A 25193-nucleotide genomic window follows, 5' to 3' on the forward strand; every position below is an offset into this window, starting at 1 on the left:
TCGCTTCAGGCAAATGCCGGGATGGTTCCTTTGAAAGGGCACGGCCAATTTCCTTCCCAATCCTTCCCTAACCTGAGCATGAGCTCCGTCTCTAATGACCTCGTTGTCGACGGGACGATAAACACTAACCATCACCATCATCTCTTTCATCTCTAGTTCAACATCGAGTGGAAAATTTACGGTTTCTTCAGTCACACTTTTGTTCTTGTGATTAAGTAGGATTTCATCAGGTGTAAATCTTTTAGTTTCTTGATGGAGGGTATTCATCACATATCCGTAATAAACATGCCCTCATGCCTTATGATTGTGGTGGCAGTATGTTCGACACAACCTACCTAATTCACGCATATACCGTTCTACTGGATAACTTGCCGGATGGTAGGCTGAAATATATTTTACTTGGATGCCATTCTGTTCCATTCCTTCCTTCATGTTTTTGAGAAAAACTGAGGCCCTTTTTAGGATAGTACTGCTTTTGGCTTTCCAATCATATTAAAATACTCAGTCATTCTATTAAAACTGCTTTTGTTAGCCTTGGTTGGTGCGGTCTGTAACTTTTGCCCTTTGTCAAATATCTCATGATTTGATTCTATCTGTTATTTTCTTTCTAGCACAGGTGTTTATTACTACCACATCAGAGAGTTTTCCAATACACTTCTTGGGACCACAGTGTCCTAAAACGAAGTGGAAATAATCAATTACTTCTGTTTCAAATTGAGATGGCCAATATACTTTCCACTCCTCTCTATTTGCGTCTCTCCTTTTGTATAAAATACCTTTAAAGAGCTTATAAAATTTACAAATTTGAGGATATTTGGTGTTACTGAAATGTACTTTAACTGATTTCCAAACTTCATCTTCATTTTGATAGTACAGCATATTTTTGCAAATTTGTGCAATCTTCTTTTTACCCTGAACTTCTTTGATGTATCTCATATGAAAAGTACCATCTTCATTATTTTCCTCTGATACACTGTCCATACCTTCCAGTAACCTTGATAAAGCCTCTGCTACGTGATTGTCACTTCCTTTAACATATCTTCATTTTGATAGTACAGCATATTTTTGCAAATTTGTGCAATCTTCTTTTTACCCTGAACTTCTTTGATGTATCTCATATGAAAAGTACTATCTTCATTATTTTCCTCTGATACACTGTCCATACCTTCCAGTAACCTTGATAAAGCCTCTGCTACGTGATTGTCACTTCCTTTAACATATAAGATTTCATAGTCAAACTTCTGGAGGTACAGTGCCCAATGGCTTAATCTGCCAGTAGGCAGTCGACAGTCTTAAGAAAGGTCAGTGCTTTATGATATGGATGTATAATAGTTTTATGCCCCCACAAATAGTTTCGAAATTTTTTCAAACCTATAATAGTAAGAGCTTCCTCCTCTGAGATGGTGTAATTCCTTTCGTATTTAGTCAGGGTTCGACTAGCGAAAGCTATGGTCCTGTGTTTTGGTTCCACTGATTCCATGTTCTCTCGGAAAATTTCTATACCAATCCCATGTGCACTGCTGTCAGTACTCACATGGAATGGTTCACTCAAAACTGGGTGATGCAAAATATTTTTCCTTATTAATTCATTATTTTTCCTTATTAATTCATTCTTCAGCTCCTCGGAATCCTTTTGGCATTCTTGTTTCCAAATGAATGCACTATTTTTCTTTAACAGTCCATTTAAATGAGGGCTATTAATGGCAGTTGTGGGGAAGGCAGATAGTCGCCTTCGGTTCATTGGTAGAATTTTGGGAAGATGTGGTTCATCTGTAAAGGAGACCGCTTATAAAACACTAATACGACCTATTCTTGAGTACTGCTCGAGCGTTTGGGATCCCTATCAGGCCCGATTGAGGGAGGACATAGAAGCAATACAGAGGCGGGCTGCTAGATTTGTTACTGGTAGGTTTGATCATCATGTGAGTGTTACAGAAATGCTTCAGGAACTCGGGTGGGAGTCTCTAGAGGAAAAGGCATTCTTTTCGTGAATTGCTACTGAGGAAATTTAGGGAACCAGCATTTGAGGCTGACTGCAGTACAATTTTACTGCCGCCAACTTACATTTCACGGAAAGACCACAAAGATAAGATAAGAGAGATTAGGGCTCGTACAGAGGCATATAAGCAGTCATTTTTCCCTCGTTCTGTTTGGGAGTGGAACAGGGAGAGAAGATGCTAGTTGTGGTACGAGGTACCCTCCGCCACACACCGTATGGTGGATTGCGGAGTATGTACGTAGATGTAGATGAAACGCTTGCCGCTGCGCAAATTTGCGATAAAATCCACAAAGATTGAGAAACAGTTCCAAATTCTTTCAGTTCATAGGTGGCGGACATTTTTCAATAGTGTTTAACTTCTCTGGGTCCTTTCCAATCCCAGACGTGGTTATAATATGTCCCAAAAACTTTATTTCTTTAAATTTCAATGTCATTCCACCTGCTTGAAGAGCAGAAAGGGTTTTGTTCAACAACTCACAATGTTCCCTCCAATTCTCAGTGGCAGTCAATAAGTCATCCACATAGATTGTTAATCCAGCACTGAGTTCTCTTCCTAGTACAGAATCTAAAGCTCCGATGAAAACAGAAACAGAAGTATTGAAACCAAAAGGAACAACTTTAAACCGGTAACATTTTCCTGCAAATAAAAATGCGGTATATTTTCGGCATTCTTTATGTAGTAGGATTTGTCAATATCCTCCAATGAGGTTTAAGCTAGTCAAGTATTTTACATTGTGGAACTTTTGTAACATGTCGTCTAAGTTTTCCGTTGATCTACTTCCCTTTTGACTACCGTGGATCGATTACAACCCGCACGCCTCCATCCTTTTATTTATTTTTTTTTTACAATAATTAGTGGGCTATTATATTCACTATTGCTCCTTTCTATAACCCCCCTCCCATTCGACCATTTTATCTATTTCTGCCTGTACTACTGCTCTCTTAGCTAGTGGTACTGGGTAAGGTCTCACGAAAAATGGTTAGTGTTCTACTGCATCTATACGGTATTAAAAATTTTTTTACCATCCCTGATTTATCTGAGATCACATCCTCATTAACAGTTACAAAGCTTTTTACCATCCCTGGTTTATCGGAGAACTCATCCAGATTAACAGTTAAAATGCTAAATAAATAAGCTTTCTGTTCTTATGTAAGTTCTTGTATCTCATCAATAATTTATTTAAAAGTTTCTGTTTTTGTATCATCAATCATCATGTTCCTCATGTAAATTTCATATAGATTTGACAAACCATCATTTCCCGGGTCTAATTCTAATACCAGTGACTCAACATTTGTGTACAGTAAAGTTTCGTTTTCCACAAACTTAATTGACAAAATGCCAGATTCACTATTAATTTTGACAATTCTGTTGCCACAGTTGATGAGTACTTTTTCTTTGTCTAACCAATCAATATCCAAAATCATTTCATTACTCAACTCAGGTACGACAAAGAAGTCATGTTCAAATTTCTGTCCATTAATTTAAAAATCTACCTGTACTTGTCTCCGAATGAGCTTATTGGACTTGCCAGTTGCTCCTACAATTTTCATCCTATCACTGACATAACCAATCCAGATTTATTTGAGATGTATTCAAAGAAGGATTTTGAAATAGCACTAATTTTGGAGGCAGTATCTAAAAGTACCTGTAATTTAATATCGTAAATTTTGACTGGAATAATGGTTTGTTTAATTGTTCCACTTTCTGTATTTTCCTGTTCCTCCCATAACAAATCTTGTTTGACCATCAGATCGCTCCAGGAAATGTTTATTTACTGACAGCTCATGTATATCTGTGGGCTTTTTCGGTTTTTTGATCTCTATTTCCTTTACAATTCTCATTAACTTTTGCCCCCTTTCAGTTTTGAAAGTTCAAAGTCTTTCACTCCTGTAATCAAAACTTGCCCCAGTACCGTATCATCAGAAGGCTCTTCCTTTTTCGGTTAGGTATCTACCACCAGATTTTGCTTTAAAAAACTTAATTTAGCCTTTCATATTTATTTTTGGTTGTGCTTGTTTCTCTCTCTTCTATTTCTGTGTGTTCTTCACCTGAACTGCCACTCATTTCACACTCACTATCTGATTCTAGCATGAATGCTACTCTAAAGACAACAAGCCAACTCATCTTTCGATCCTTCGTTATTTTCATTCTTTTCGATTTTTTGGTCATCTCCTAAAATTCCAACTTTATTTTCAGTTAAAGGCACTTCCACAATATCGCTTCGGATGATGTCAACTTTCACATCATACTTAGTATAATCGTCATGAACTTTAGTGGTTCGCATGTAATCGTCGGAATCTACATCTTCATCGCTATCGCCAACAATTTCTTGTACGAGATTTTTGTCAGTCAGGATCACATCCACACTGTTGAGGATTTCATCCTCCCCCCTGTTTCTATTCATACTGACCATTTTCCTATTTTCTGCACCAATTTCCCTAACCTTAGCAGCTTGCGTGCTTTGCACGGTGTCGTCTTTATTCTCATTAACCTCTTCTTTTAAATTTGCAGCATGCGCACCTTGCACGGCGTTTCCTATTTCCACCTCATTTTCATTTCCGTTTGTTACATTTCTGGCCGTACAACCTTCCTCAAAATTTCCCCTCTCATACTGCTTTATACTATTAATTACATTATCACTCTCCTTTTCGATCCCTGATGACTCACTTTTGTACAGCTTCTCTACCTTTCCACCTGACTAACAGATACGATCCTCTATTAGTTTCGGTGATATTTTCCACCGAAACAGGTCCACTAAATTATTTTACTACGTCATCTCTTCTTACTACTGTAGCTACTGCAGTCTCACAGTGGCCAGCTGATCGCTCCTTCAAAGTTCAATGCATTCTGTGACCTAGTTCGCTTGCTGTCGGTTTTTCGCCCGTGTGTGACTCATACATGTCAGCACCTGTCGTTCTGCTTGTGCTACCTAGTGACAAGGCTCTATCATTTGCTCTTGTCTTAAACTCATCTTTCTTAACCCAGATAACCCTGACGTCCTTCTTGAAGGACGACATCACTCACTGTTGAAACTATTTATTTTTGTGCATAATGCATTGTTGCAACGGACTGTGATGCATTGTTATATGAAGTAGGCAGAGTCAGTTACGCGCTGTGACAGTCAGTTTAACACTGTCATTCATAGTGAGTGAGAAACTGTGTCCTGAAAATAGGGCCGATTTTACCATGGATGAACTGTCTGACCTTGTCGTCGATGGGTATGTATATTATCTTTCGTAATGCGTCAATAATTCTGAAACTTGTCATATAATATCTTAAAGAATTAACCTACACTATTTATGGGTTCATATTGCGATTGAAAGTTTTCGTCAGTTGTAATTCCATAGTGTTTTTAACTGTCCCAGAAGTACGTCAGGGTAATATGTTGTCATTTTGTATTCACAGAAAACGATGTACACTGATGGAACTTTTGGACATGTTAGAATCAAAAGATGAGGAAATACCTAATACTGGTGTGAACGTAACATTACACCGTCCTCTAAATTCAACTGATGACGAAACAAATAAAGATTCGGCTGCTGAAGAAAATCCAAGTGTAGATAAATTACCACCAAGTCAGCTCAATGCTACTGCGCTTTGTGATTTGGCCATTTCTACCAACGGTAATGCTGTGAATGCAACAAGGAAACAATCCTTTACGTCTGATGTTGTTCCAGGACCCTCCAGGAGTACAAAAACAGCAACAATAACAACAACAACCACAAACAAACCAGCAAGGCTGTCGAAGAATAAAGTTCTAAACCTCAAGAAATATAACTGGAAAAGTGGTGAAATAGTTAATCCAACACCTGTATGGCCTCTAATGTTCACAGTTGCAATGAAGAAAGGGCAAACACCGCTTGAATATTTCCAACAGTTTTTTGATAACAAAGTGCTTCAAATGATGGTCACTTACACAAATCAGTACACAGCCAAGAGAAATAGACTAGGTGATTGTTCAGAAGATGAGATGTTGGTGTTTACTGCAATACTTCTGCTAAGTGGATAAGTAACAGTGACACGCAGAGAGATGTACTGGCAATCAGATAAAGACAGTGACGACCACATCGTAACAAATGCCATCTCCAGAGATCGATTTGACTTTATCTTTTCCAATTCTCATGTATGCAACAATGGAAATTTAGATAAATCAGACCGTTTTGGGAAAATCCGCCCATTACTGTGTATGCTGAATGATAGATTCAAACAATTTGCGCCTCACGTGTGGCATCATTCTGTCGATGAATCGATGGTCACATACTTCGGATTCAAATTTTGGTGTGGAGGCACAAGTGGTGGATATATTATTTGGCTCGAACCCTACCAAGGAGGTGGCACGTGTATTAAGGATTATGAAACGAAAGGTATGGGGTACGGTGTGGTAATGACTTATGTTGACCAGTTACTTCCACGTGTTCCATACTGAATATACTTTGATAACCTCATTAACAGCGTTGAACTACTACATGACCTAAAAGAGAGGAGTGTGGAAGCAACGGGAACAATAAGAGGAAACAGAGTTAAGAATTGTACTCTATCATCTGTAGATAAAATGATAAAAGAAAATAGACGATCATATGAAGTTTGACCTGACTCAGATCCGGGATTTCCATTGTACATTGGAATGACAACATTGTTGTTACTGTAGCCACCAACTTTGACAGAGCGCAACCACTACGCTCTGTAGCAAGATTTTCCAGGGAACAAAAGAAAAGGATTAGTGTGCCTCAACCTAACTTATTACACTTGTACAATACTCATATGGGAGGCATAGATCGAGCTGACCAAATGCATCCCTATATAGATGCTTTATAAGAGGGAAAAAGTGGTATTTCCCGATCATTGCACATTTTATAGACGTTGCAGAGCAAAATGTCTGGGATCTTTACAAACACAACGAAGAACACTTAGATCATCTGACATTTCGCCGTCGAAGTGTCACTGCAATTCTGGAAAGTAACAAGAGTGTCACTACCCTCAGAGGACATCCTAGTAAGAGGGCAAAACTAGATTCTATATTTGATGGAAAAGAACATTATGTTGCTGAATTACCAGTGGACGAGATAACAAAAAAGGAGAAGCAGCTAAAATGTCGAAGTTGCCACAAAAAAACTACTACTATGTGCTTTTTGTCTTACCATACTAGTGCATAAAATATGTTTATAGGTTATTTTCTTTGTTTTTTTTTTGTATTTATTAGCTGTTTTAGCTCATAACTCAAATCTATTTATGTTTGTTTGAAAGTATAAAAACCAAAACAAGTTAATTGTGCAATGTCATATACTTTAAAAACATGTTCCCTTATTGTCCTGACATCCTTCTGGAAGGACGCCCATTTTTGGAAGTACTAAATAAAAATAAATACTCAAAATTGTTTTTACTTTCTTCCTTACAACCTTGTGAATGAATGCAGATAAGATATAAATCAATTTTGAAAAAACAAATAATTCAAGACTATCTGGGTTAATGTTGTAATGTTTCTTTACTTTGGGCCCATAAAACTCGTCCACACAAATCTCGCCCGTAATACACGCGGGCGTTAGTTTTCTGCGTCATTTTGATTTTCAAAGTTTCGTGGTACAAATCCCCTACCGCGAAATGATGAGCTACCGCTACCACTGCCTCTACCTTTTTGTATCATATCCACCCAGTAACGTTTGTTCTCCGGTTGTTCATTCTGATCGTGATTTTCTCTCGTCCCGCTGTTATTGTTTTGATGATAATCACGGTTTCCTCTCCAGTGATCCTAGTCTCCTACTCTTTCCAAAAATGATGAGAAGCATTTATGGTTACTTCCCACATAACGTTTTGAATCGTCTAGTAGCTTTTTTCATAGTTTCCATACTATTTTGGTTTCTGTTCGCCTATTTCTTAAATGGGTAAATTTTTGGTACCACATTTTGCAAAATTCTTTCAAGGAGTTCCTTCCTTTATTATGATAAAACCTCGCCATGATAAATTCTCTCCATAGGTAGTCCTGCTCCTGTTCTAACCAATATTCCTCAATAAATTTTTGTTTAAACCCATCAAAAGACGTCTGGTCCGTATCTAGACTTAACCCCCATCTTTTTGCATCACCTACTAGGGCACTGATAACCATATTAATTTTTTTCTTGAGCCATCAAATAATCAGGGAAATTCCTCTCACAATTTTTCAAAAAGTCTAAGGGGTGCTATCCATTATCAGTTACATAATTTGACATCCAGGATGGAATGTAACAATACGAGAGAAGGAAAGTTGCTACTCACCATATAGCAGAGATGTTGAGCCGCGATAGGCGCAATACAAAGACTCACACAAACATAGCTTTTGGCCATTAAGGCCTTTCTCAGCAGTAGACACACATATACCCATGTGCGCACACACACACACTCGCGCAAGTGGAACTAGCACACACATCTGCAGTCTCAGAGAGCTGAAACTAAACTGCTAGCAGCAGCACCAGTGCATGATGGGAGTGGCAACTGGGCGAGGGTAAGGAGGTGGCTAGGGTGGGGAGGTGAGGAATAGTATGGTGGGAGTGGCAGACAGTGAAATGTTACAGTTTGGACAGAGGGTAGGAGAGAAGGTGTGGAGGGGGGACAGGGTAAGTAGCGGAAAGGAGAGAAATAAAAATAAAAAAAATTAAAAGACTGGGTGTGGTGGTGAAATGACAGGTGTGTAGGGCTGGAATGGGAACAGGGAGGGGGCTGGATGGGTGAGGACAGTGACTAACAAAGGTTGAGGCCAGGAGGGTTACGGGAACGTAGGATGTATTCCAGGTAAAGTTCCCACCTGCGTAATTCAGAAAAGCCGGTGTTATTGGTAAGGATCCATATGGAACAGGCTGTGAAGCAGACATTGAGATGAGGGGTATCATGTCTGGCAGCGTGTTCATCTACAGGGTGATCCTCTTGTTTTTTGACCACAGTTTGTCAGTGGCCGTTCATGCGGACAGGCAGCTTGTTGGTTGTCATGCCTACATAGAATGCAGCACAGTGGTTGCAGCTTAGCTTGTAGATCGCATGACTGGTTTCACAGGTAGCCCTGCCTTTGATGTGATAGGTGATGTTAGTGACCAGACTGGAGTAGGTGGTGGTAGGAGGACGTATGGACAGGTCTTGCCTCTAGGTCTATTACAGGGGTATGAGCCATGAGGTAAGGGATTGGGAGCAGAGGTTGTGTAAGGATGGCACAGAGAAGCATTCCCCTTGTAACTCAGTACCATCCGGGACTTGAGCAACTGAATAACATTCTCCGCCAGGGTTTCGATTACCTCTCGTCGTGCCCTGAAATGAGAAATGTCCTACCCACTATCCTCCCCACGCCTCCTACCGTGGCATTCTTCCATCCACCGAACCTACACAATATACTCGTCCATCCTTACACTTTCCTTCTCTCGTATAGCTACATAATTTGGTTTTCCCCTCATCTTATGTTCAAGATTGCTCACTTTACCTTGAATCTGTGAAGTGTTTTGTTCACACTTCTTTTCAAAAGTTGCTACTGGTTTACTCAATTCTTTTTCGGATTCAGTCACCATTTGTCTCAATTGAGAAATTTCAGTATTACATTTATTTATTAATTCGGTTTTGAGGCCGATAACTTTTTCATCAACTTTTGTTATTACCAAAGGTTCTACATTGTCATCTATTTTCATTATTTCTGTGTCAAATCTATCGTTTATGTCGTCAATCTGTCCTTGCATAGTGGCAACATTGTTATTAATAGTATTCATCTTAATTTTTAAATACCTTATTTCATTTGCTCACAATGCCTACTGTGGTGTCACCGCCAGACACCACACTTGCTAGGTGGTAGCTTTTAAATCGGCCGCGGTCCATTAGTACATGTTGGACCCGCGTGTCGCCACTGTCAGTAATTGCAGACCGAGCGCCGCCACACGGCAGGTCTAGAGAGACTTACTAGCACTCGCCCAGTTGTACAGCTGACGTTGCTAGGAAAGGTTCACTGAGAATTACGCTCTCATTAGCCGAGACGATAGTTAGCATAGCCTTCAGCTTAGTCAATTGCTACAACCTAGCAAGGCGCCATTTATCCTTTGCTATGTATCTAATGAAGCATGTACAGTAACAAGACCAGTGTTCACCAATTGTTGATTAAAGTTAAGTATTCCAGCAGCTACATACTTTTCTTTATAGCATTCATTAAGTATCCTGTTTCAGACCTCACGCCATCCTGCGTGAGCTTATAGCGTGCATTTCGGCTTCCTCAAACAACACGGTGTTGGCACTTCTGCCGACACATCACCTACTTTGTAGTATACCTCTTCAATTTGTCAACTAATTTTAACCCCTTGCATGTCAATTTGATGGCCTTGTGCTTTAATCTGATTACCTTGCGTTTTCTCAAGTACTTTAATCTATTGTTAATATAATTACTGTGTGCTGCAAATTGATTGTTAATATTCCTACCTTGTTCTGCAGTTTGTGCAGCTAACATTTTTGACAATTCGGTCATGTCTAGTGGTTTTTCGCTTTCTTGTTCTAAACTGTCCTCATTCAGATTTTGTTTCTAGCGATTCACTCATTTTACTCTTGACTTTTGATGAATTAAACATATCCATTGAGTTGTTGACTTAACCACTGTCTACGGTTGTGTCGTCTTTCCTGCCTTGTTTTATATGTGACGAGTTCATCATTTGAATTTGATCGTTCACGTGTGTATATTACTCCACGAAAGCTTGTTGCCGTCTTGCGGCGTCATCTGTGTTCTTGTCTAGCGAACTGTTGCCACATAGTGCACTCTCTACTTTCTCATCCTGCTCGTTCTGGCCTACTGTCGTTTTTGTATCCATTTTAACTTTGTCACTATTTTATATTCTATCTTACAAATACTTGGGAAACTTTCTATTAATTATTTTTCCTGATGTATTGCAAGTTCGTGCCACTGGACATAACAATACTCATCTTACTATTGTTTTTCACCCAACATTTACATTCTGAACTGTACTTACGTGAGTCAAATTGATGACTGTCCTGTCAGGCCGCGCCAAGTATAACTCAAGGTTGCGCACTTGCGCCAAGTATAACGCTCACACTTTACTTGACACTAACTAGTGTTACCCTCTGAGAGTATTTTTAGTTTTAACCGTGTGTTTGTCTAATGGATAATTGACATCGGACAATAATTTTGTGTTTATGGCAATTTATAGAGAGACTTAACAGGCTTTACTATGGAGATGATACAAGTAGTGAAATTCATGTGAATGAAACAAAAAACTGTTGCCAGCCTAATTAGGCATAATAATTTGAAATATAGTATCCATAGAATGTAAATATGATTTTGCAAAAATGACTAATTAATTCTCTCTTTGAATAATGCACAGGATACTCATAACTACAGGGCAAACTAAGTTGTGGATAGCAGTAGTTATTATTTGCATAAATTATTAATCATAGGAAGAGAAATGGCTCTGAACACATAATAATAATAGTTACTATAGTAATCATTAATCAACTCTGCACTGAGATGTTACCACAGTACACACTGGACTGTAGTTCGGCATGAAAAGAGTTCTGATTTAGCCAACAAATACATACCACAAATGAACTTAAATTATACTACATATACACTTATTATGCTCCCATTTTTAGAATTATCACAGATTTCTCTTAAAAGCAACTAAAACCCCAATTATCTTTTAATTGGAGAAAAGATTACTCTGGGAACCCATAAACTGTTACTTTCTCTACAGGCTAACTCTGTAATTATTTTATAAACAAATTGTAATTCACTAATATTAATACCTAACCCCACTTGAAATAGTTTATATTTTTTTATCCTGTTTAGCAATTTACTTAATCACTAAGCTTAATTAACTGCATGAAATAGTTCATGGTGATAATGAATGCAAATTTATGTTTCATATAAGTTCAAATTATGTGCCTTTTTCATCACCTGTGAAGCAGGTATTATTACATTAACACTTACACACTCTGGCACTGATCTTTTGCACATTCTCATTTTAGAGCCATTCCATAATACCAAAAGCACCAACCGACAGCCGAATCCACATCCAAGGCAAATTTTCAATATGTATATTAGCTTCCAAATGCCTCACTTGGCACCCTTGATGTTAACCATATGACGGCTAGCCACTGACTGCGTAACATTCTCACCCAGTAGCCACCCAGATCGACCATCGAAACCACTTTTTACCGTGCGCCAAGCCACTTCCGTTGTGGAGGGAGGTTCCCTACATATTTTATACTACACAATACAAATCCCCTTAGCATGAACCAGCACTCAAAGTACAATTTCTCTTTCATGAGCTGACATATATTATAAAATTCCATTATTTTTAAATATCCGTTAGTTTTTTGAATATAACCACTTCATAGTCACATACATACAGTTTCGTAGTATAATCTACTTACAATCGATATTGGTGTTACAACTGTGCCAATATTATTTCATAATGTAGCACTATATGGAACACACACTACCGACTGATATCAGGGCAGGGGCGATAGTTTTTTGTTCCCTTTTATACGTGATACCCCACATATTTTGAATACTTCTGTATAAATAGCATTATTATTATTCTTGGTTATTATCCTACTGGCTCTTTTTGTGGTTTCTAAACGTAAATTCATTCTATGTGTATTTGTGTCACAGAAGAGAGTTCCATAGATTAGAAATGAGTGTGCCTGTGAATACATTACTCTGATGGGGTCACAATATGCTGATGAATGCTGTTTACAAGTCTCTCTCTCTCTCTCTCTCTCTCTCTCTCTCTCTCTCTCTCTCTCTCTCTCTCTCTCTCTGTCTGTATGCCTGTGTGTGTGTGGGGGGAGGTGGGGGTTGGGGGGGGAGGTGTTTGTGCGTGCATGCACGCGTGCATGTATGATCATGCGTGGGTGCGGGAACGTGCACTCGCGACTGACCGTCTGTCCGTCCATCCACTCACTCAGAATTTATAATCAGTATTCATTCCTTGAAATTTAGTGTTTGCTACAGTCTATAAAAGTACCATATACATTTAATTTAACATTTTCATATTTCTGTCTTCAAATTGAAATTCGTGGGATTTGCCTTCTTCTGTGCATATTTCAAGTGCACAATTATCTATGGGCATTATACTTGTTTTTGAGAATTTTTCTTATTAATTCTTTTTTGCTCAACTTAAAACAGTGGTCATTCACAGTCTCCTAGGTGGTGTGGGCCACTAGTTACTTTATCCCCATCCATTATTTCTACATTCTTATGCTTTTGTATCTCCCCCCTTGTTTCCTATTTTATGACACCTTAAACTGCTTCACGTGTGTTATTATTTTATTATTATAAGTTCAATACTCTTTTTCATGAATCTGAGGTACTTAAGGGTTTGGGAGGACTTTTTTCTATATGTATTTGTTTTAGTCAGTCATTGGTACTGATGTGGGCACATCTATATGTGTATTCTGCATGTCAGTGAGAAATGTGAGGCTGAGGGTATTGTACCACAGGTGTCATTGTCACGCATCTTTATTATTTGGCACAAATGGTCTGAGATACCAAGATCTTTTACAATTACACCACACTTTTTCCTGTCAACATTTGTGGCCACTTGATCAGTTACTGATGCTGTTACTGTATTTAAGATTGTTGCAGAGATGACAAGATTGTGAAGGCTGTTTATAATGCATCTCATAGCTTCATCTGTGATATTTGTATTTATAGCTCCACACAAAATAATGTTAACTTTTCTGATTAAGACTGTATACATAACTTAATTTATTGAAGAGAAGTATCCACACTACCACTAGGTGATAAATTCACGTGCAAAGCAGATTAAGTTATGGTCAATGCCAAATCCTTTTTATTCAATGGCCAATATTTCAAAATCTCTGTCTTTCGAACAACTCACATGAATGCAGCTGGGTGACATCTTCGACAACTGTGGTGCGAGGAACTAGCCGTGTAGTTGGCAGCATTGAAACCTGCATGTTTTTCAGATATGTGGACAATACTTCTGTTCTCTTGGAAATGACAGTTTAAACAGCTTTGTAAATCATCTAAATTCGATACACCCAAATATTCGCTTCTCAATGGAGGTTAAAAAGGATGTTCCATTCGTAAATGTGTTTTTCAAGAGTGGTATGATGGGACATTCCATTTGTACATTTCTCGAGTTAAACATGTCTTGCATATTTTCATTCTGTGAACACATTACACTTTTCATTCTTGCACTACGTAATGTTCAATTGGGTAAATCAATCATAGTAGGATGGGGAAGACAGCAAGCCGTGTAGCACACACGAAACAATTGCCAACTAACATTAATGGTTATGTAGCTAAAAATATAAATTTGCTTATGGGAATGGATAACTAAGACTGAAATTTCAAAAAGGACAACCATTGGCAAAGTGTATAGAATGTACAAATAGAATTTGTTACTGTAGTGTGAAGGAAACAATTAGTTTTCTCCATGTACACCAGAAATGAGAAATGTGGGACGAAAAAAAAAAAAAAAAAAAAAAGAAAAGAAAAGAAAACACGCACACATTATCAGAATGCAGTGAACAAAAGGCATGTGGGAAGAAGAAATGAAAGAACTTGATTTTGGAAACGTTTAAGACATGTAGGGATTAAAACGTAGCCCAAGTGTAGATACTGATACTTTCTTTAATTGAGTATTTGTAACCGCATCGAAGCACGAAATGCCAATCTTCCTGCCTCTACTCTGGCAAGATTTTTTACAGTGCATCCTAAACCTCACTGACTACAGGCTACTCTGCATTGTATATCTATTGATCGTTTGGTACATTGTTCCTGTACAGTTAAAACAGTTAAATTTACAAAACTATATACCCATTAGTGAGTGAAAATACTGCAACTAAGTACTGACATCACTTCCATGCTGTTTGCTTCAGTGGTCAAAGACAACTACTTGTATCCAATAGTAAACTATATCCATTTGTGTATGAATAAACTGATCTTGATTGTACTAGTTCATGAACTGTTGTGACAAGGTAATTGGTTTTTGCGCTAAATTCTGTTGGTTTTTCATAATGCTATCATTCATATTTTACATAGACCTGTTACTGAAGTTCCCATGTACATCAGTGGCCTACCCCATATATGTGGAGTGACATGATTGTAGATTTAATTAAAATTCTGTTTTTACCAGACAAGACAGGCTTCTACTACAGCCACACAAAAGGCAACATACCGATACAGTTTTTTGGCCCTGTTTTCTGTGTTGAAAGCATAGTAAAAACAGTGCGTACTCTTGGCCCGTTATATCATAAAAAGGAGAGTCCTGTTGCAGATCATCTGGTAAGTAAAATAAAGATCTTAGTGGCAATTATATATAGTTTCAATCAAAAAGGAATAGTTACAGGGACTTATTACATTTTGTTCATTTTATACATAAAGGTGGACCATGTTAATCCAAAAAAGAGGAGAAAAGTTATCATGGACACACAAAAGAAAGGCTGTCCAGCAACATTGGACGTTAAGTGTGTCAGGGTATTCCCCGATTATTCGATAAACTCGGCAACAGACAGTTAAAAAAAAATAGTGAGCATCCAACTGAATAATGTATGTGGATATATTAGCCTGATTAGATCATTAGCCTGATAAGTTACATGTATGTCATTTGGCTAGCTCTTGTATATAAATATTTGTAATTCATTGATAAATTTTTATTGTATTAAAGGTTACTGAGAAACTGAAATGAGACTTGTAGTCGACACAGGCACCAAAACGTTATCTGCGGTATTATGTGGCTGCCTCCCAAGCAAGCTGCCATAATCATGGCATTGAATGTGTGAAAGCAATTAGACACATACAACCTATGTTTTCAAAAGAGATCAGGGATATAGTTACAAAGTGGATGAACTCAGTTCGGATTATTAAGTTAGAACTGGAAAGATTTGTGGAAAACAATTTCACTAGGGAAAACAGACCAGATCAGATGAACATAATGTTTTACCCAACAGATCGTACTATTTACAGCCATATGTATCGGGCTCTGTTTGATTTGAAGAAAACTGTTATTGACCAAGATGCATTCAGGAATCAAATTAATGGGTGGGAAAAGGAATCAAAGGATGAGAGATTTTTTTTCAGATCATTTACAGATGACAATGGAAAAGTGCAGCCATTGCTTTTTTGTTACCAGCACAAGTGGCAAAAGGAACTTTTGAAAACGTATGGTAAGGTATGTTTGCTTGATGCAACATACAAGACAACGAAGTATGACATTACATTATTTTTCTTGGTAGTGAAAGCTAATGTGGTGCTATTTAGTCGTTGGGATATTCTTCATTCAAGTAGAAAACACTGTATCAATTACAGAGGCTCTATGAATTTTCAAGGCATGGAACCCAGATTGGAATCCAGTTTAATGGGTTACAGATTTTTCTGAGCCTGAGATACGGGCAATTGAAGGAACATTTCCAATGTCAAGGGTTTATCTTTGTCTATTTCATCGAAAACAAGCCTGGCAACAGTGGCTTAGTAAAAAGAACAATTTAGACTTACCGGGGGATAGTGAGCAAATTCTGAAGCTGTGGGAAGAAATTACTGAGTCACCATCTGAAGAACAGTTCTTAACTGCAAAACAAAACCTTCAATCTCATGAATTATTAACTAGAAATTCTGGTGCACTTGATTATTTTAATAAGCAATGGCTTTCAGTATCTGAAAGGTGGGTGAAGGCCTATGAGAACAAGAATAATTTCTTCGTCAATATACCTACTACTAATGGTGTTGAATCACTAAATAAAAAAGTGAAATATTTTTTTCTTAGACATTCAGCAAATAAAACATTGACAGGTGTTGTTAAAGTTTTAATACATGATTTCCTCCCTAGCCTGTTTAAAAAATATTGTCTGAAGAATTCAGCCGTCAAATCTTACAGCAGATAGAGTCCTCATTTCTTGCATAACAAGTCACACGAATTTGTGAATCATGTAATGAAAAGACATTATTCAGCACAAACTGAATTTACAAAAGCTCAGTGAGGGGAATGGGTCGTGAATTTTGCAAAGCCTAATTGCACATGTGAAGACTTCCAAAGGTGGAAATATCCATGCAAACATATCTGCACAATTTTCATTTATTACCCTGGCTGGAACTTTATAAGTTGAATGACAGTTACAAGAACAGCCCTTTAATTTGTCTCAATGAGACCTTTGGGTTTGGCTCAAGCAACAGTTGGTCTGAACCCGCCAGCCCTGTATTACAAAGTTCAGAGGATACCAGCAGTAAACCAAGGCAGTGACAATCCCAGAAGCTCAACTTCATCAGAGGAGAAAGATGCACGGGAATTAGCAAGGGAGGTCATAAATCTGACCTACAACTGTAAAAACGGAGAAGCAATACAGACTTCGAGAATGTGTGGACGATTTAACATTTAACATCGTCAAACCCACAAGCTGGTGGTCTTCCATTATTAGGATCATAAAAGTAAGTGTGTGTGTGTGTGTGTGTGTGTGTGTGTGTGTGTGTGTGTGTGTGTGTGTGTGTGTGTTTGCTTTGATAATATTTCGTGTGGGAAATTTAGCTTCTTGGTGTACCACATATCGCCCAAGTCTCGTAATCACACTGTAAGAAAATGGATGGAAGGAGTAAGATACATGCGGTTGCTTGAACAACTGCTACCTGAAGTATCCTACCTCTCTGCTGAACCAAATTTAGCTCCAAGAATATGTAAGTGAAAATAAATTTATTGTGCATACATTTTCTAAAACTAATGTACTATAACTCTAATCATTGAAAGAACTACTTACTTGCATTGATGCCCATACCAATCACCCTGGCCTAAAAGAGGAACATAAATAAAATACAAAATACAGCTCAGCCCCATGAATCAGTTAGGCATGAACATAGCAAGACAGCCAGTAGTATTTATTTAAATTTAATAAACCATTTGCTGAAACTAATTTGATTTAAATAATTGGTGCTAAAATCTAGGTCAGGGCCAGCGATAGTCAAAATGGTGCTTATCTACTGCTCATTGGTTGGCGATGTGACAGTTTTGCGTAGCCAGAAGAATGATTCTTTGACATATTCAATGAGAGACAAGAACAGACACAATATACTTCTAGTGCTGAAACTGTAAAGCATTGTTATGTTTTCTGCTTTTCAGTGTACTCATGAGTTTTGAGAAATATTTTGTGATAAGGGGCGCAAGCTATAAGTTACTGATTTCAGTGATGGTTCTGCATGATGATGTTATCCGCTTGTGTATATCTCATGGATTAATTGCAGAGAGATGAAAATGTCAGATGTGATGGTGAAATGACTTTTAAAGAGAATGTGGGTGGAGTCGTCTGGAAGTGCAGCATAAGCCTCCACTTTGAGTAACAAGATCAATGTTTTTTTTAATTCCGTCGTGGAAGAAGGTAGGTGGATCAGTATTCATTGATAGTTGCACATGTGATATATTAAAAAGCACCGATCCACCTACCTTCTTCCATTATTTAAGTAAAAACATTGATCCACTTACTCATTGTCCTCGTGTACATTGATTGCATACCAACGCAAAAGGAGAAAAATATTTCACTGCTTTCTCGAATATACCATGGGTTGTGACACTGTACTTAGTTTTCAGATGCTTGCACAGTTTAAATAGCTGTAACTCAAACAGGGAGCAGTTAAATATGATTCTTGTTTACAACAATGTTTCATCCTTTCTTTCAAATGTATTACATCGAAACACATAGTCTGCTTACTGCTATCTCATTGGCTGTTTAACACAGCTGACACACCCTCTTTTGTTCCATTATACCTCACAAGAAGTGCTGAAAACATTCCTGTGCGAAACGTATAAGTACGCCGCTGACCCTATTCTGGATTTTTCACGATAGTTGGTTCACAACTTGGGCTGCTTCCACATAACACCCATTGTCTAGTCTGCACAAGTGCCAACTGCCCCTAAATAACTGTTTTGCCCTTCCTCCCCCCCCCCCCCCCCACACACACACACACCCCTTCCTCCTCTCATAGTTCGTCTTACCTTACCAAAAACTTTTCCTGTTCTAATAATATGTGCTTTATAAATCTTCCTGTACGAAAATTCTTTCTCTGTCTGCCCTCATTCCCTCCACCTTATCTCTCGTACAGTTTCTTTGTCTTGCCTTTCACTACATATTACTATAATTACCGAAAGGTAGAGGCACCTGGGATGACTCAATCTACATGGTTCTTGTACTGTACTATCTATATCCGAATCCCACTCCAGCTACTGCCGGGTTTGGGTGTTGACAAGTCCTCTCCATTTGGCTCGGTCCTCCCTCCACTTTTCTTCCTCCACTTGCTGCCAGGTCACACCTCTCCTTTCTACAGATATTCTCACTCCCATTTTCCACCGTGTTCTTGGGCGCCCTCTAGGTCTTTTCCCATCCATCTTTAGTTCTTCCATAATTTTGGAGAGTCTCTGCACATGCATCCTCTTAACATGCCCATACCATCTTAATCTCTTTCTTTCAATTTCTTCTCTCATACTTTCTTGTTTAAGGTCCTTTCTAATCTCTACATTCCTTACTCTGTCCATTCTTGTTTTTCCCACAACTGCTCTGACAAATTTTATTTCCCCTGCTTGCAGTCTGCTCCAGTCCCTTTCTGTCATTGTCCATGTTTCTCCACCATAGGCGACAATAGGGATGTAATAATTCTTATACATTTGCTCTTTCAAAAAACTTCATTTTTCCAAATCAGGTGTTTTATTGTTTGGTAGAAATTGCCTCCCTTCTGTAACCTCCTATTAATTTCGTTAATTATTCTTCCATCCCAAGATATTTCACTCCCTAAATAAGTGAAACTTTCTACCACTTTGAGGGGTTCTCCATTCAAGGTAATATTTCTGTTGATCCCTTTCTCTCTTCCAAATACCATTACTTCACTCTTACATTTATGTATTTTTAATCCATACCTTTTCATTGTTTCCTTCCACGCATCAAGCTGTAACTGTACATCTACCTCTTTATCATACCATATTACCATATCATCTGCAAAAATCATCTTTTTTGTCTTTTTCTTTTACTATATCTTTAACTGCTCTATTCATTCCCTCCAGCACAACATTAAAAAGTGCAGGAGATAGAATACTTCCTTGCTTAAGTCCTTGTCTTATTTGGAAGTATTCATAGTTCCCCAATGGTGTTCTAATTCTACAATTGTGTCCTCTGTACATTGTCTTTATAACATTAATGTATCCATCTTCTATATCTATCTTCTTCATTTCTTCCCAGAGTCTTTCCCTGTCAACTGAGTCATATGCCTTTTCTATGTCTATAAAAACCATTATCACCCTTTTGTTACACTCCCAACATTTTTCCAGCAGTTGGTGGATAGAAAATATCAGGTCGATCATGCTTCTTCCTTTCCTAAACCCATGCTGTTCTTCACTCAGCTCCTTTTCTATCTTTTCACTTATTCGATTTAGTAAAATTCTTTCAAAAATCTTGGCTGTATGACTCATAAGGGTTATTCCTCTGTAGTTTTTACAAAGTCTTTTATTGCCTTTCTTGAAGATGGGAACAATGTCTCCTGTTCTCCAGTTGTCAGGTATTGTACTATTTCTCCACACGCTTGATAGTACTCTGTACAGCCACTGCATTCCCACTGGACCTGCTGCTCTTATCATCTCCACTGATACTTCATCAGGTCCTGGGGCTTTCCCCCCATTCATCTTATTCACAGCTTTTTCCATTTCTTCCCGTGTAATTTGTCCTAATTCTGCTTCCCAACTTCTCTCAATTTCTCCATTATTTGTTGTTTCCTCATGTACCTGCTCCTCAGCATTTAACAGCTTCTTAAAATGTTCTTTCCAGAGGTCTTTTATATTTCCTTGATCTTCAATAATGGTACCGTCCTCTGTTTCCATCTTTACTGGTACTTCAGAAGCCTTCCTTTTATTTTTCATCATTTTATAGAATAATTTCTTATTGCTCTTCACATCTTCAAGTTTTTTTGTAAACTCTTCCCATGTCTTTTTCTTTGCTGTTTCCACTACTTCTTTGCACTTCTTCTTTTCCTCTATATATTTTTATGGTCTTCGTCATTTTTAGTTTTCCACCACTTTCTCCATGCTCCATTTTTCCTTCTAACTGCTTGGATTGTGGTATCATCCCATCAACTTGTCTGTCTTATTTTTTCCTTTCCAGATGTTCTGCCACATACTTTTTGTGCTGCTTCGACTAAGGTGTCTTTGAATAAACTCCATTCTTTTTCTACATCGCAGAAAACTTCTTTTGGAAATTTTTGTGTGATTAATTCACTGTACTTCTCAGCACATTCACTCTCCTTCGGTTTCCAATCCTGTATCCTCATCACTTTCTTCTGTTTTCTATTTTTCACACTGATTCATTTTCCATTGTCCCACCAGTAATCTATGGTCTCCATCTGCACTCACACTTGGAATTACCTTCACATTTGTTACTTTCTCTCCCTATTCCCTATCTGCTAGAATATAATCAATTACACTCTTGGTTCTTCCATCCCAACTGTATCTGGTGATAACATGACTTTCTCTCTTCATAAACCAGCTGTTAGCTATTTTCATTCCATTCCTCTGGAACAAATCCAGGAGTCTTTCCCCTTCTTCATTTCTGCCTCCATATCCAAAACATCCCAATACGTGCTCCAATCCCTTTCTGTCTTTGCCTACCTGTGCATTAAAATCTCCCATCACTCTTCTACTGTACTATGGAGTACAATTTTCGATCTTTTCACTTAAAAGTTTTGTTGATCCACTGTTGTGGAATTTGCTGTATACATTCTGGTGGTGATCAGATGAAAGGAGCTCTTGTCTTAAGTAGCTAATGCCTCATCACGTGCATGAATGGACTAAATGTTGTTGTACAGTTACTCTGACACACAATTGGCTGTTATATGCAATTCCCAAAGATTATTCAATTATTCTACCTATTTGTGTATACATACATGAATTTGTCTGAGGCTCTGGTCTGTAGATCCATCAATCACTAAAGTATTGCTATTTTCATCGTTAGTATCATTCCAGTAGCTACTTACCCCCTGCTTGCCAATCTTGTTGAGAGATCAACACACACTCCTTGAGCTGCCCTCATTTGTTATCCTGCCCGTTTAATTTCCAACAGTGAGTTGGTATAGAGCCTCACCTATTTAGAAAGATTTACCTCAGTAGCTCTGACATTTTCATTGACCTATGAAGTGCAGGGATAGGTATGTAAAAAATGGAGACATTAATCTGTTGCATGATACCACTCATTCTATGTGGGTAACTCCTAATATTTTATCAACTCATTGTATAGAGTATTGGGGTGCTTGGTAAAAGTCATGTTACACACAGTGTTTGATTTTTTCCATACTGAAATTTTAATGACACGTGTTAAATCTTCAATTACTTCTATAAAACAACTTGTTGAGACTACCAACCATGAGGTGAAAGCAACCTTGCAGATACAGTAAACAATTTAGACAGTGTTGCAAGAGGATCTTTGATGGTTGGTAATTAAAGACAATGGGCTAAGCCCTTAGTCACTGCTGATAAACGTATCCTGTTAATTGTAATTTACTACAATGAAATTTGTATGTCATGGCAGGCAGTGTTCCACACTTTGATAAAGACGAACTGACATGTTGCAGCTAATTCCACATTCACACAGTATGTTTGACATTCACTATCAAAAAACTAGAAATTGTATGGAGACAGTCTGTTGAAGATCAACTTTAATTGAGGACTTCCCAATTGTGCCAGACTTAATGAAGTAGGATATTAACATTACGAAAAGGATACGAAATGTTCTCACAAATTGGTACAATGAAAAGATTGATAACTCTTAGCTTTCAGCCCAAAGGCCTTCATCTGAAGTAGAAAAATACACACACATGACCAATGTCTCTCACTACTGTGGCCAGAATGTTTTTCAGATGAAGGAGCTTTGGCTGAAAGCCAAGATGGATAACAGTGTAAAATTGTTATTCCATCCTGGGCTTTGTGTTGTTATATTATTACCATTCTTATACATGTTATGTGTACTCTGCATCAAGTAGAATGAATCTGTACTATTTACCACAGTTACTCAGTGTACATACATATTATTATATTGCAAAGGAAATTTTTCTCAACACCTTGTCAGTCATATATAGATATCAGTAGTTATAGGTAAGAATTGCAATCTACCTTTTATTTTAAAGCTGTGGGTGGTGTGGGAGTTATCCCCTTTTGCAGTTAAATATGTTACATAAGTACTTCATCATTAAATATGTACTGTTTACATTTTTTTGCTTACTACATGAAAAAACACTATTTCACAGTTCACAGGTACTCTGCGTTCTTGTGCCACATTTAAAAGCAACATTCAGATCAGCTTTCTTGGTTCTTTTGTATTGCATGGGAGCAATGGACAAGCCACAAGTAAAGTTTACGAGAGAGTTGCAGTTGCACATCACCTTGGCAACATCAAGGTATGTCAGTATCTGCATTGATTTTTTATTAAAATCACTTGCAGGCCAAGTTATTTTAAAGTTAATGATTGTATTCCTATTCAGGTGACACAGTTGTCATCTCCCAGCAGCGAGAGGCAATATTGTGATAATTCCTCTGAACCTCCTTCTCTCGTGGAAAGTGTAATTGACACACAATGCATACCAAGGTGTGATAGTCCCTACTGTTAAAAATAAGGTTGCAGTGGCACATTACCTGGTTGTGTATCATCAAGGTGCATAAAGTGATAACATTTATTTACATAAATTCTTATTAAAAGGCAATTTTTTCAATTAATTTTGCTTTCTACACTTAATCAGACCGTATCAGTCCAAGGGAAAATACAATGAACACAAATGAGAGAGTGCTCAGCTACAGTTTCAGACAAATGGCTGAATTTTCCAGGTTTTCTGTTCAGTGAACAAATTACCACATGGAGACAGAAGTGAGTATAGTATCTGATTCTGAATTATATTTTTAGGAGCATGTTATTTTACCACTTCACTGTACATGATTTGACAACTTTGTATTGTTACAGGTTGCTGCAGAAGTGGCCTTGGTGTTCAAGTAAGACAGAAAGGCAAATTTCTGAACTTTTTTTTTATCATGATGCTATTACATCATCCTCAGGATATGATGTAGCTAGTGCCACATTCTCAAAGTCTGTCAATGTTTATAGTGCTGTAGGTCAGGTTTATAACCAGCCTAGCCAACTGCCTTTCATCTTGTTCCTCTGATGAAGTTGAGCTTCTGGGATTGTCACTGCCTTGGTTTACTGCCTCCTCACTGCTGTGGACTATGTATGTGAATTGGACATATGATGAAATGTCATTGTTTTATTATCCTTTTTGAGTGAAAACTAAACTTAATGTATTTCCTGTTACAGATAATAAAACAATGTGGTATCAATAATTATGAACAGTTTTCTAAATCATTTGCAATTACCCACTAGAATCCACAGTTACGAAAGTAAAGTAGTTTGACTATGGTGCCTGAAAAATGTAACCAACCTAACAAACTTTCAGCTTTTAGGTTTGTTTACTTCACAAGAGGATTAGAACTTTAAAAATGGCATATACAGAGCTTACTACAGGGGAGTTTCTACACCTGGTATTGTCCTCCTGATTGTCATTTGGCCTTTCCTTTTGTATTTCTGGAGACTCTTGCTCACCTTATCATTCTTCTTTGGTACCACCGTATGGGCACCAGGTAGACAGTAATTCAGTATGGTGTTTTTTGGGGAGAATAACTTAAGGCTACTAATTCTGAATGTTATTAGAAATGTTGGTAGCCCGGCAAAACTTGCTACCATTCTATCAAATAATTCATGGTTGTGAGTTTGTTGTAACTCTATAATAGGTATGTTTCAAGTTGTAAATAAATTGTACCAAGTATCACTGTTACAACTAAAGAAATAATGGTTCCAAAATTCCCCTATTTTACTTTTGTAATTCACGATCTTTTATATCCAACTTGCCATTTTTTACAACAAATCATGTGATCTGTCTTGTATGTTATGAGATACATTACATTTCAAATTGTAGATACCACAAGCACTTCAGTTTCATCATTGGCCACTAATGTTTTCCTGTGTAACATGGTGGCACCAATGTGGTAAGGATTCTGAAAAAAATGTCTGCAATGTTTTGATTGTGGTACTTCATATTATTTTAAATTGTATTTTCCTTCACTACTGAAGCCAGAACATCAAGTAAACAAAAATGTATATAAGAGGGCCTGCTTGGCTTCGTATCTCATTACCTGAAACAACCAAAATGGAAATCCTTTA

At 37.8% G+C, this 25193-nt stretch overlaps 1 protein-coding gene across 5 annotated transcripts in view; it reads left to right on the plus strand.

Moving 5' to 3' along the window:
• LOC126263107 (uncharacterized) overlaps positions 1-24316 on the plus strand; it is a 149525-nt gene extending 125209 nt beyond the window's left edge. For 2 of the 5 annotated variants that reach the window (XR_007546845.1, XR_007546844.1), the window contains 3 exons: positions 23236-23385; positions 23470-23849; positions 23943-24316. Coding sequence is in view for 1 of the 5 variants with exons in the window: in XM_049960112.1 (XP_049816069.1) it covers positions 15116-15264; positions 23236-23385; positions 23470-23595 (425 nt within the window). In the remaining 4 variants the exon portion in view is untranslated. Of the gene's footprint in view, positions 1-15115; positions 15265-15363; positions 15529-23235; positions 23386-23469; positions 23850-23942 lie in introns of all 5 variants that reach the window. The other 3 variants (XR_007546842.1, XR_007546843.1, XM_049960112.1) reach the window with 3 other exon arrangements.
• Positions 24317-25193: the final 877 nt, after the last annotated feature.

This window comes from Schistocerca nitens, chromosome 6 (genome assembly GCF_023898315.1).
Source record: "Schistocerca nitens isolate TAMUIC-IGC-003100 chromosome 6, iqSchNite1.1, whole genome shotgun sequence".
In the NCBI taxonomy this organism is placed as follows: Eukaryota; Metazoa; Arthropoda; class Insecta; order Orthoptera; family Acrididae; genus Schistocerca; species Schistocerca nitens.